Raw genomic sequence first — 14,202 nt, 5'->3', positions numbered from 1 at the left:
AATAAGTTAAATTATGTAAATTAGTTGTTGATAAAATTTAATTGTCGATGGAATCAATTCGTAGGGATCACTTGTCGTGATATAAAATTGTTGAGATCAGTTGACGGCATACCTTATTTTACCTACACTATAAATTTATTCCAACTACCCCAGAGTTCCCCTAACTGTCAGATAATCTTATTTTTTTTGGCGCTAACCACATCTGCCAAAAAAAATTGCACCTTCACATACTCGTATAACAAGAGGGTAACTGAGTAAGGTGATGAGAAATATTTAAACTCGCGAAATTTATTACAGTTCGCAATAATCGACGGCCATGATCTACCTGGGATCTATAGATTCCCTCAAAATTTTAAACCTCGACAATTATTTAATATATGTAATTAAAATTATGAATTTTTGAAAAATGCAATACTACCTAAAAAATATTATTTCCTCTCTAAGAATAATTTAAAATTACTAACATCAAAATAAGAAATAAAATCAACCTATCACGACTATAAATGAACAATGTAAAAATAAAACGACATAAATACAAGTCGCTCAAAACTTTTCTATGCTCAGACAACTCTATAGAGTTTCTTTACCTAAAACAATTATATCGTAAAATAAAACTATCTTTGAACTGGTTATTCCAAAATATCTCTATTCAGAACAACTCGGCTGCCCAATTTAAAAACAGTAACTGATAAAAATAAAATTTTTGAAATATATATTGAATCATGTCCACAAGACCCCTCTGGAACTAAAAATACTAAAAAATTGATTTTGAATAATTTTTCTCTTACTATGTTTTGAAATTGAGTATAGCACGACTCGTAGCTCATGAATAAAATATCCCCGACAAAATATCCTCGATAAAATATCCGATACACAAAATATCCCCGGACTAAAGAGTTCAATAGACAAAAAATTCGTGACAAAATATCTTGTCGATAAATCTTATTCAGAAAAATATATTTTGAGTGAAAAAATAATTAATGGTTTTCGATAAACAGGTACCGTACCATTCCAAGCATATGTGTTGACCCATTGCCAAAATAATACCCACCCAAAATCTGTGAAAAAAGGGCACAGTACGATTTCAAGCATATGCATTGATCTACTTTTAATATCACACAGTCAAATTTTATGTGAAAATATATTAAACATTCCTGATAAAAGCTCACGCAGACAGCATTCAAGTGGAAAAGACTGCTTTACGTCTTTTTGAAGGCGTCCTCAAGAAGTCTTATCATGACTTCTTAAAGGTGTCATTTTTAAGAACTCTTAATTAAGATTTCTTGATGACTCCATAAATAAGACGTCAATTTTGTGACGTCTAAATGTATTCTTTTTTTAACTTCTTTATGAAGTCAAAATTAGGAGCTCTTTAAGACGTCATGGTAAATTTATACTGAAGTCTGATTTGCGAAGTCAGAAAAACAAACTCTTTAGGAACTCTTTTTAAAGACGTCTTACTGAGTTCGCTAGGTGGCTCATTCGACATCTTGAAAACTTGTTAAAGACTTCTTTAAGATGTGGATGAGACGTCCAAATCATAAATAGGAACTCATTCAGAACTCATCAAGACGTCATTTTGCTATCTGGGTACCGTACTATTTATATTAAAAGTATTTATATTATAAGATATTTAGTCGAGGATATTTTATCTATCGAGTATTTAGTCTGGGGATATTTTGTCCATCGGATAAATTGTATTCGGATATTTTATCGCGGATGTTTTGTCTTTAGATAAAAAGTGACACTACCAAATTGGGCAGTCAAACTCTCCTCAAGCGCAAACTTAATTTTGAAACTTTTCTATACAATGTCAATACTATTCGAAATAACACTATTCATTATCGATTTAACTGGCAAATAATCGGCGATTGAAAAAACACGTGAATTTCCATGTTAATTAACATGTTTCCTCAGTTACTGATGATTTTCAAGTTAAATAGATAATGAATAGTGTTATTTCGAATAGTATTGGCATTGTATAGAAAAGTTTCAAATTTCATTTCACGCTTGAGGAGAGTTGTTTTGGATAGAGATGTTTTGGAGTGGTCAGTTCAAAGATAGTTTTATTTTACGATAGACATGTTTTAGGTAGAGAAATTCTATAGAGTTGTTTAAGCATAGAGAGGTTTTGGAGCGATTTGTCATAATGCCAATAAAACTAACAAGGATTAATAAAACAAAATAACCAGACATGAATATCTACAAACATATTTATTGACATAAAAAAAACTCCATGATACTTAAATATTCTGACATAATAATTATTTTGATAATTGTCTCTTAACTAATAATAAAGTCAGAAAAGACTCAGTAGCTAAATTATATTTATTAATATAATTACTCATTCATTATTTCGATACATTAGGAAATAACTAACTATTACTTAAACAGTTTGTGACTTAGCTTCAGTGTTGTTTTTTGCTTTATCTTGTTGTTTAATTCTGTAGTCAGATAACGCTGCTTTTATTGCATCTTCAGCAAGCACTTGAATAAATAAATTGTTGTCATAATCGATATTTAAAATATCAACATTAATATATTTATTAATGATAAATGTGAATGTAGCAGACATCAGACAAATTTAAAGTTATAAATAAATAGAGTAAATAATCAAAAAAATAATATTTATAAAAAATGCACTTATCGATTTAAAATTTTTTCAATTGCACATTTTTTTTAAATTTAATTTTATCAATTATTTACTCTATTTAGAGTAACTATATTTATTAATAATTGTAAATCTGTCTGATGTCTGCTAAATTCACACTCATTTATTAGTGTCTATAGTTACTTGATAATTAACGTAGTTAAATAAATTAACTTACTCGAACAGTGCAGCTTGACCGGTGGAAGACAAAGTTCCTTAGCAATATCTGTATTTTTCAGCTCCAAAGCTTGATCAACCTAAAGATCATCAAGATAATTTTTAAAATTATTATAGAAGTAGCATTAAAGTAAAGTTATCAGACATTTCAAGTTAAAAAACATTGTTTTCAACAAATAAATAATGAAAATAATATATTTATAAAAAAATGCATATGCCGAAAATTCCATAAACTATACGAGCAATTTTTCAAAATATTTTTTTAAAATTTATTTTTTGTTAAAAAAAAATCCAAATATTTTTAAATGTCTGCTAAATTTATTGTCATAGAAGTATGATAGTAAAGTTAGCAGATATTTGAAGTTAAAAAAATTTTTTTAACAGATAAATAATGAAAAAAGTAGCCGCTAATAGTAATTATTATTATTTACAGTTTTTCCTTTAACCCATTCAGTAGCAAGTGAACTTGATGCAATAGCAGATCCGCAGCCAAATGTTTTAAATTTAGCATCAATTATTTTACCATTGGCATCAACTTTTATTTGTAATTTCATAACATCTCCACATGCTGGTGCACCAACAAGACCAGTACCGACATGCTGGTCATTTTTGTCCAAAGATCCAACATTTCTTGGATTCTCATAGTGATCAATTACCTGTTATTCAAATAAATTGTGTAAATTATTCAATTATGTTATTTTTTTTTTTAATTACTGCTATATATATAATGACAAGATATTGCATTAGATTGAGAAACGTCAATTTTATTGATGGGTTTAGTTAACTATTTATTTATGTACTTACATTTGGATGATAAAAAACGCAAGGAACACTATGAGATAATAATTTTGATGATTTAATCAGCTTTGGTGGCAATACTCGCCACAAAGCCATTATTTATTTATTTAGATATTTAAACTTGTCAAAATAAAAATATTTGTCACTTGTTAGGGTTACAATTCACTTTCACTCACTGATTACTTGGGATTTAGGATCATGAAATGAGTAGATAGAGCTGTTGTACGTCGTATCCAGTGCTGCCAGAACGTGCGATATTTTTACTCCCTCCTGAGGTGAAATAGCATTGAGTGTAATGGCAGGAGGGGATAAAAATATCGCACGTTCTGGCAGCACTGATCGTATCTGTTATCATACAACGCATTTGTTTCCTACTACGCATTCAGAAATAACCGGCAGCGAAAAACAAAATGGCTGCCAATCTTGGCGCCAGTTTTATCAAAAGTTCATTGAATAAATTAATTGAAAAAAATGTATTTGATATTTAATAATCATCAGTGGGATGAAAAATTAATTTGCACAATTTGATACTTGTAAAAATTATTTTTAAATGAAAAATTATAAAAAATGACTTACCAAGCGGGAAGTTCTATGTCTAGACTGGAATCTGAGCTGAAAAAAAAATCCATTAGAATATAAAATATTTAAAAGTTTATTGAAAATTAAATATTGAGTGATATATACTTTGATGAATGATTAGATGAAATTCAAAGAAATGATGACTTCAGTATACATATTGGATCCATTGCTGACGACAGCACACATAATTTATTATTTAATTACACTTGATCATTGACACTTGTAATTTTACTATTTATTTACACTCAATCACTGACACCTTTCACTACATTGTTTAATGTCACTATTTAATTACACTATTTATTTACACTCAATCCCTGTCACTTTGAAGTATATTTTTTTTAATTGTAAGTGTAAATGTAGCCCCGACAATTGGTAGTTTTTAAAAGTTTGTAATAAACAAATAAGAAGTAAGTACAAAAAAATTTAAACCACGTATTTAGATAATTGACAAATCAGTACGCGCATTTTTTAAAATTTCATTATTTGAATAAATTTATTTATTTAAAATTTATAAGTTATCTATGAGGTGAATGTAGCGAACATGAGATAAATTATTAATTTTAAATAAATCAATAAATTAATTACAACAATGAAATTGAAAAAAACGCGCGTACTAATTTTTAAAATATTTAAATTTTTATATATACTAACATTTTATTTATTTATTCGAAAATTTTTAAAACTGCAACTTGTCAGCTACACTCACACTCATTTTGTTTGGATTACACTATTTATTTACTCTTAATCACTGACACTTTAAATCACATAATTTAACTACACTATTTAATTACTTTTAATTAATTGAATGCCATTTTTGAATTATAAGTGTGAATATAGCTGATAATTATCAATTTTTTAATTTTGAAATAAATAAATAAAATGTAAGCAGAATAAAAATTAAAAAATACGTATTAAGATAATTGAAAAATTAGTACGTACATTTTTTTAAATTTCATTATTTTTATTAATTTATTTAAAATTTATAAACTGTTTTATATTTGCTACTTCATACTCATTTTTAATTACACTATTTGTTTACACTCATTACTGACACCTTCAATAACACTATTTAATAACGTTTAATAACTTACACTAATTATTTACTTGATAATATTAAAAAATGTAATTTACTAACAACACTAATTTAATTTTTTTTATTTAAACACTTTTAGAAAAATAGACAGAAGAATAAATTAACGTCTACCGGCTGTAATATTTTGCTCCGTCTCCAGCTCTCGCTACTACAAAACACTGAGCAAACTGTCCGGAAGTGACACACAGCGCTTATGTTGCCGCGCACTTGAACTACATTAATTATTATAAACCCTTCAATTTATTGTTTCGAAAAATAGATAAAATTTAAACTAATTGTAAGTATTTAATGTGGTACTGAAGTCAATTACTAATCAATAATTTCTCGGAGAGTTGAAAATTCAATGAGTTTAAATGTAGCAGACATACGACAATTTTTAAATTAAGCGTAAAAAAATTAAATAATTAAAACGATAAAATTTGAAAAAAATGCATGTAGTGAATTTTCTAAACATGCATTTTTTTATTTTTATTTTATAAACATTATAATTTATAATTTCAAAGTTTTTAAAATTGTCAGATGTCCGCTAATTTTACTGTCTTGAAAATTTAAACTATTTTTATTATTTAATTTTTAATTCATCGTCAGCAAAATTACCTTTTGGCAAAATAAATTAATTGTTTTTCTTTTATTGGGGGCTTCGCCTCAAGATTCTAAATTCAAACCTCATTTTTTATAAAAAAAAAAAAAGTATAAAGAGAGAAAGTTGATTTTTATACATATAAATTATTATGTCTAAATAAGTATAACAAATTATTATGTCTAATAAAAAAAATTCTAAAAGAATTAAAAAATCTTTAAAACCCGAGAAATTTTAATTTTAATTCAACATATCAATCTTATAAATTTAATATCTCGAAAACTATGCAAGATATCAAAAAATTTATTGAAAAAAAAGTTATACCATGAAACTCTTATTCAAAACACCAACATGTCAACAATAATCTCCAATTGACTTATCCTGGTCAAAAATACTGATTGAAAAGAATTGAGAAGCGGTCACTCTATGCAAACTATATATATATATATATATGTATATATATATATATATATATATATATATATATATATATATATATATATATATATATATATATATATATATATAAAAGAATTGAAATTATTGAAACAAATTCAAATTTCATCATTTTTAATTCTTTTCCATTCCCATCAATATTTTTAAACAGGTAACGTTTGACACTTATTGAACAAATTTAGGATATGTTCATTAAAAAATGCATCTAAATTTTTATTTGTCACGTGTTTACTTGTGAAAATGTATTGATCAGTGATCTCTTTCATGAAACAACATTCTATCTGCCTTGGATATTTCAAAAAGAAACCTCTGACCATTTTCTTTTACAATCCACAATCGTTAATAGACAATTGAAAATTTTCAGTTTTTTTTCACCAAATAAATAACAAAAAAAATAAAACTAAAAATATGCACATGTAGAAAATTTTAAAAACTGTAGGTGCAATTTTATCAAATATTTTTTTTTATAATTTACTACTTAAAAAAATACAAAATAAAAAATTACTAGACGTCCGCTAGCTTCAGTATAATTTTTTTTTATTTCCAAGGCGCGAATTTTTAAAACTCCGCGCACGCGCTGGTATATAACACCAAGATAACAAAAACTCTGCATTACCGAGAATCAAATGTCAAAATGTCAGCTGATTTTTTTATTTACAAATAAATTAAACAAAAAAACTACTGTTTAATAAAATGACTATTGTTTACTCAGTTAAATCTATTTAACTTAATAATAATAGTCAATACTTATTATTTGTTATTGTATTTTTAATTTAAATAATGAATAAATTAATTTTATCTGAGTATGAAGACATTAATTCATTATTATTAAAACCTATTGTAGCAACACAAAGAATAAAGGTAATTAAATACTTGTAATTAATAATAATAATACTTTTTATAATCATATTTGATAAATTAAATGAATTTTATATTTTAAAGTATACTTGTATTCATGTATCAACAAATTACATAGCACTTGGATCAACTAGTGGTAGTATTTATTTATTTACACGGGAGCCATGTACTTTTCAACAATTAATACCTCAATCAGTAAGTAAATACATGTCTATAGATAATTAATTAATTTAATTAATAATTATTTCAATAATTTTTATTTATTTATTATTTTTTTTCAATAAAAGGAAGGGCCAGTTACTCATGTCCTGATATCACCTGATGAAAAAACCCTAGCATTATCAACAAAACGTGGTAGTATTTGTATTATTAATATTAAACCAGTTAAATTATTATCAATAATATCAAATGGACGTGATACAGTAATAACTTGTTTATGTTGGAATGAAAAAAGTTCGGAAATTTATGTTGGTGACAATAATGGAAGAGTATCTACTGTTGTATTATCAATTTTTACTGTAAGTTATTTTATTATTATTTATTTTATTCAAATAATTAAAATCCACTTTATGTATTTTCAATATATAATTTTCTACATAAAGAAAAAATATTAATTTAGTAATTACTTAAGGGGGAAAAGGGTTTGAGATACAAAATAAAAGAGCATACTTTTGTGGTTTTTTTTTTTTTTTCAGAGTAACTTCTTTATTAAAATTCTTAAAATTTGTGACATTATTAAGCATCATTCCAAGAATATTCTGACAAATTTTCATAAAAAATATTTAAAAACAAGCCAGTGGTAGTGGGAAGAGCCAAGTCACCTCAAAAATCAAAATTTTCAGCCTTAGGCAGGATAACTCATGACTGCCTCATCTGAAATCGAAAAACCAAAAAGATTTCTTTAGAACATAAGTTTATCTTGGATTTGAACGAAGGAATAAACAAAATATTCATTTTTGAATTTTTGGTAAAGGTGCAATCAAAAAACTCTAACTTTTGCCAAAAATTGCTCCTTTTATTTAATTAAAAAATAAGTATCTATTGAAAAAAAAAATCCTTCGTTCAAATCTAAGATAAACTTATGTACTAAAGAAATCTTTTTGGTTTTTTGATTTTAGATGAGGCAGTCATGAGTTATCCTGCCTACGGCATGGAGGCTTTTTTTTAAGTTGACTCGGTTCTCCCTACTATCACTGGCTTATTTTTCAATATTTTCTTACGAAAACTTAACAGAATATTCTTGGAATGATGCTTAAGAATGTCACTAACATTAAGAATTTTAATAAAGAAAATATTCTGAAAAAAAAAAAAAAAAAAAAAAAAAAATCGCAAAAATAGGCTCTTTTTTTTTACCAACCCCTTTCCCCCCTTAAGCAACTTCGTGTAAAAAAAATCCTTCCAAAAAGATTTTAAAAAAGTTCGACATGTGGAGACTCTAAACTTGAGACATAATAAAAATTCTAGTGAAACTTTTTTTATCGTTTGTAATTTTGACAGTAAAAAAAAATTTATCTAGTATTTTATATTGGAGAATTTCGAGTCAAAGAAGAAAGTTTTTGAAACATATTTTTACATTTTACCTTCGTTCTAAAAAATTTAAAAAACCTCTAATTTGGAACTTTTTATGAACGTTTTTTGATTCTTATGGGACTATTGTTTCCTAAAAGGAATTTTTTCGAAATGAGGGTAAAATGTACTAAAATTGTTTTGAGAAAAATGTTTTATAAACTTTATTCTTTTACTCAAAATTTGCTGATATTAAGTCCTAGATAAACTTCTATGTTTACTATCAAAATTACAAACAATAAAAAAAGTTTCACTCGAAGTTATAATCTGTATTAAGTTTGAAAGTTCCACATGTCGAACGCTTTTGTAATTTTTTCAGAACGAATTTTTTTTACACGGCTTTATCAAAATAAAAATTTTTTTTTCGTAAATCATTTAGGTAAATGGAATGTTTCAAGCACCATCGTGTGCATTAATGCACTTGGACTCATCAGTTGTACAAATGGATTATTCCTCCCACTACTTATTGGTATCAACTCTCACTCGGTGTTACATTTGTGACACATCTCATGAACAATTCAAACAAATCGGTAACAAAGCACGTGACGGCGAGTACGGTGGGTGTTTTTTTAAAAATAATGAGCAAGTTAAATCATCATTACCATTATCATCATCGTCATCAAGCTTAATGACAACCGATGCCTCGGAAAAAATCCAAAAATCAGTAGGTCTGACAATGATGAGTTTGAATGATCAGCCAGTTGATGATAATTTAATAATTTACTGTACGAGACCTGGTTGCCGTCTTTGGGAAGTCAATGTAATGGGTACAGTTGTAAAGACTCATCAATTTAAAGAAGCGCTACAACCTCCCGTTCAAATATTCAAATCATCATCTATAAAATCAAGTTATTGTGATAACGACAGCTCAAAAAATACTCAAACAATTAATTTTTCACGTCTACAAGTTATAAATAATAAATACTTGCTCTCTTATACTACTAATAATATATTTATAATAGATCCAATAAATACGACAATTATATCGATTGAATTTAATAATATATTTATGATTAATGTGATTGATGATAAAATTTATATTATGACAACACTAGGTACCTTTCATTATTTACTATTGTCGACAAGTGATTATTTAATTTTAAAATTTTATGATCATAAATTATTTGACGATTGTTTACAATTATGTAAATTGTATCGCAATGATTTAACAAATGACGCAGATATAAATAATGTTTTACTTCCGATAGTTACATCAATACAATCGAATTTTACACCACAGAGATTAAATTCGGGAATTGTTGTTGTTAATTCAGGTCATGGTTTATTTAATAATGATGAGTACAATAATTATTTTTTCGACATTAATGATAAAAATAACAGTGAAATAAAACAGAAGGTTGATAATGAATCAGATGAAATTGTTTTAACAAATGAATTTAAAAACATGACAATTAATGGTAGCAATGGTGATATTAAAAATAATTATTTTAAAGTAAATGATTCAACGAATGAAAGTAATGATGGTGATTTGAAATCTCAGTTTAAAACAGAATTTAAAAATATTCAAAGTGATGTAGAACCGATTTATGAGTTGATAAATTCATTGAAAAATTGTCTTAATGAAGACACTGATAAAATAATTAATGATATAATTAAAAATATTATGGATATTAAAAATAAATATAAACAAATTGAATTAAAACAATTTGTTTATGAAATAATACGATCTGTTGAACGTCATTATTTTAATGTGTTATTAGAAAATGTGATGATTGATTTATACTTTGAAAATAATTTTGTGATTGAGGAAATTACTCGGGCATTTATTGATTTAAATTCAAGTGCTGATTGTATTTGTGAGAAAAAATTATTTAAAAATAATTACTACGATATGGAGCCAAAGTTTATAGAAGTAGGAATAAATTTACTTAAATTATTAGTTAAAGTAAATAAAAGTAATGCAATAAATATATGTTGTAAAATACCGTACATGTGGCGCGAGTATTTTCAAATTCAAATAGATAATAAATTTGAGTGTGATATTATTCCATTGTGCCTTCAAACTAGAGACAATAAAATTATTGCCAATTTATTCATTCTTATTGATGACGATAGAGAGCTATGGAATTATGCCGCTGAAAGTTATAAATTTATGGAGAAAGGTATTTGTTTGATGTGCAAACGAAAATATAAAGCTTTAATTAGTAACGATAATGAGCTATTTTATGCACTTGATTGGAGTGAAATAGCTCGTTTTATTATAAAGAAAAAAAATATTGACACAGCATTTAAATTTATTAAAAACTTGGAAAAATTATTACCTCATGTTAAATTAAAAGAAAAGTAATTATTATTTTAATTAATTTAAATGTTTATTGTATTTTTTAAAAATTTAATAGATCAATTTATTAAATTTTTTTTTTCTTACATTTAAAAATGTTTTGATTTGATTTTTCAGTATTTATCAGTCACTTATATTTACAAAATTATTAGAACAGCATGGACTTGATCATACAGTTGAATTTGATGGGAATAAATTAAATAATGATTATAATTCGATTTGTTCATCAGAGGTAAGTTTTTTTTTCTTTTGCTGATTATTTTTATAACAATTATAAATAAAATTAATTTTTTCAGGTACAGAAAACGCTGAAAGAATCATTGGAAAAAGATATCGAGAAAGAATTTATTAAAAAAAATTTATTTGGAAGTGGCGTTCATCATTGGGGAATTAAATTCAAGACAAAATCATCAATATGTTCTTCCTGTACTCTTTCATTACAAACCCCAGTTTTATTAGGGAATAATGGAATATCAATATTTCCATGTGGTCATGCTTATCACGTCAATTGTCTTATACAAAAAAAATCAACAAAATGTTTCCTTCATCCATAAAAAAAAATAAAAGTAAAAAAAAATTTTTTTAATGTATATAATATAAAATTTTTAAAATTTAATAATTTAAAATTTTTAGATACAATTTTTGTGCCAAATAATAAAATAAAATACTCTCTACTTATTAAATTAAAATATGTATTTGTTAAATTTTATTAATAGCAATATATATATAACAAAAAATATTTATAAAACAATTTGTTTTATTTTTTAAATTCCTGATCATTGAGAATTTTTTTTAATTCAGTACTCGATTGTTAAATTATTGATTACAAAAAAAGTACAGTATGTACAGTTTGACTATTGATATTTAGTTTTATTCTCTTTGACATAAAAATATTTTAAATATTAAATATATAACAGTCGCCTTGATACAAGGAATAATAAAAAAAAAAATAAAAAATTATTGACAGAAAATTCAAATATGAATTATTTAAATGTCTATGCGGTTTACATAATAATAAATAACAATTTAAAAAATATCAGACAAATTTATAACATCAAGACATAAATTTTTTAAAAATATTCATATACGTATAAATAATAATTTATATTTAATCTCTCGTTTATTATGACACTTACCTTAAATCATCTATTATTTTTTTTTTATAATTACATTTTATCACAGTCTTAATGGATTTATCGCAAGAGTAATGACTATGCTGACATGTTTCCCTTTTTTAAATACCTACCGAAACAGGATGCTCGTCTTTTAAATAAATACAATCTGTATTACAATTCTTTGTTTAATTATATCATTAATTATAAAACAAAAATTTATCGATCTATTATTTTTACTTTTTTTTCAAATGCAAATTGAACGATAACAATTTTAATTTTTTATCATTTTTCAATCACTCTATCGCATTTATAATATTCTCATATTTTTTTTTTTTTCATAAATAAAGAAAAAAATTAAAATAATAAAATTTAAACATAAATTGAAAAGTAAAATTTTATCTTTTAAATGGAATAAAATTTACGGTAAATTTGTATTTTAAAAAATCAATCATTAATAATAAAACTATAAGTTATCAAATCTTTTTTTCATACGCTTTATAATCGATAAAAATAGATTAGAAATATCGCTCATATATTTTTATTATTTTTTGTCGCTGTTATAAAATAATAATTTTTATGAAAACTTTTTTTTTTTTAATTTAATTTATAATTGATAATTAAAAAATTTTTTTTAAATGCGATATTTTTCAGCGGCTTATCAACTAAAGGTTTCTTTTTTTTGCATTGAGTCAATTTTTTTTTTACATTTATAATACAATTTGCATTTCTCAACGTCATGACAAACTTACCCTGCAAGCCTGTATTCTGTTTTATTCTGAAGTATTGCTGATTGATGTTATCGCAGTTTTGAAACAATTCATTGCTTATTATTAATAATAATAATAATCATAATAATAATAAGCTAATAATATAAAACTAATAAATTTTTTAACATTAATAATTAACAAAAGAAATAAACGGAGAAAAATAAAATTATAAAAAAAAAAATTGATTACACATAATAATTAAATTAAAAAAAAAAAAAAATAATTTTCAGAGAGAAAGAAAAAAAATTATTTTTATAACGTAAAATATTGCTTATTGCAATAATTTTTTTTTTAAGTATCGACAGTTATGAAAGAAAAAAAAAGATTTTTTTTTTTCGATAAAGGTAAAAAAAATATTCCCATTATTAAGTTTTACATTTAATCTTAACAAGTAATTTATAATTAAAAAAAATATTTTTAAAAAATTTATCAAATTCTCCTCTATAATAAATTAATAATTGGAATATTTATTTTACTTTTTATAAAATTTGTATCACAGCCATAGGACTTTTTATTTATCGTTGAGAATTTTAATTATCGTTGAGAATTTTTTCTATGAAATCACATTAAAATATCAACGTTTAAATAATAAAACGTTGGTACTAAAAAATCTATTAAAAATTAAATTTTTCATTCATAAAATATAAAAACAATTACATTGTATTTATATTTTTTTTACAGTTTACCTATAGTTAAATTATAAATTTATAATTATTAAAACAATTATTTTTTAATTATTGATCATATCGAATTATTGATAATAAAACTATAGGCGATATATAAATAAATTTTCTTAAATTAACGATTTGTGTAATAGATAATTTGAAAGCAGCATGCATTTGACAACTCGACAATATTTAAATATTTATATAAATATTAATATAAATTTATGTATAACAGAAAAAAGACAGGAATATTTCGGTTGGAATTATCTACGGGAAACTACGGTTTTTTTTTATCTTTTCGATTTATATAAAAAATTTTACTAAATTATTTTGTGAGAAATGTAAGTTGTAACATAAAAGAATAAAACTAATCTAATCTAGCGTATAAAATATAAAATAAATATAAATGTATATAGATGACTTAGCGTTAAAAATAATAAAATAAATATTTATGGCAAATAGTTTTGATTATAACAAACATTTCTCACAAAATATATTAAATTAAAATATAGATATCACTATAATTTGAAAATGATAGACGTATTTGTTGTTGACTTTGTTTCTTTTTTGTTTTTTTACAAACTGTCACATTT

General features: G+C 24.4%; 2 protein-coding genes across 3 annotated transcripts; one reads left to right on the top strand and one right to left on the bottom strand.

The window, feature by feature from the left end:
* Positions 1-2,197: 2,197 nt before the first annotated feature.
* On the bottom strand, positions 2,198-3,878 carry LOC103570501 (iron-sulfur cluster assembly scaffold protein IscU). Its single transcript, XM_008548271.3, has 4 exons — positions 3,632-3,878; positions 3,259-3,483; positions 2,829-2,907; positions 2,198-2,487 (listed from the first exon to the last, which is right to left on the bottom strand). The coding sequence occupies exons 1-4, from the start codon at positions 3,719-3,721 to the stop codon at positions 2,387-2,389; spliced, it is 495 nt and encodes a 164-aa protein (XP_008546493.1). The 5' UTR covers positions 3,722-3,878; the 3' UTR covers positions 2,198-2,386.
* A 3,092-nt stretch (positions 3,879-6,970) lies between these two features.
* LOC103570500 (uncharacterized) lies at positions 6,971-11,774 on the top strand. 2 transcript variants are annotated; one of them, XM_053742233.1, is made up of 6 exons: positions 6,971-7,197; positions 7,279-7,389; positions 7,482-7,712; positions 9,140-11,064; positions 11,180-11,294; positions 11,359-11,774. In XM_053742233.1, the coding sequence occupies exons 1-6, from the start codon at positions 7,117-7,119 to the stop codon at positions 11,614-11,616; spliced, it is 2,721 nt and encodes a 906-aa protein (XP_053598208.1). In that variant the 5' UTR covers positions 6,971-7,116; the 3' UTR covers positions 11,617-11,774. The 2 variants fall into 2 exon arrangements, with proteins under 2 accessions (XP_053598208.1, XP_053598209.1); XM_053742234.1 differs by lacking the exon at positions 11,359-11,774 and having other exon boundaries at positions 9,140-10,883; positions 11,180-11,291.
* Positions 11,775-14,202: the final 2,428 nt, after the last annotated feature.

This window comes from Microplitis demolitor, chromosome 10 (assembly GCF_026212275.2).
Source record: "Microplitis demolitor isolate Queensland-Clemson2020A chromosome 10, iyMicDemo2.1a, whole genome shotgun sequence".
Lineage (NCBI taxonomy): Eukaryota > Metazoa > Arthropoda > Insecta > Hymenoptera > Braconidae > Microplitis > Microplitis demolitor.
The sequence above is the reverse complement of the archived record's forward strand: the minus strand, read 5'-3'. Positions and strand labels throughout refer to the sequence as shown.

Coding starts and splice junctions, on each gene's coding strand:
- LOC103570501 (XM_008548271.3), bottom strand. CDS start 3,721: ATGGCTTTGTGGCGAGTATTGCCACCAAAGCTGATTAAATCATCAAAA. Junction 3,484..3,631: donor GCGTTTTTTATCATCCAAAT/GTAAGTACATAA, acceptor TTTGAATAACAG/GTAATTGATCACTATGAGAA. Junction 2,488..2,828: donor GGTCAAGCTGCACTGTTCGA/GTAAGTTAATTT, acceptor TATTTATTCAAG/TGCTTGCTGAAGATGCAATA.
- LOC103570500 (XM_053742233.1), top strand. CDS start 7,117: ATGAATAAATTAATTTTATCTGAGTATGAAGACATTAATTCATTATTA. Junction 7,198..7,278: donor TAGCAACACAAAGAATAAAG/GTAATTAAATAC, acceptor TATATTTTAAAG/TATACTTGTATTCATGTATC. Junction 11,065..11,179: donor CATGTTAAATTAAAAGAAAA/GTAATTATTATT, acceptor TTGATTTTTCAG/TATTTATCAGTCACTTATAT.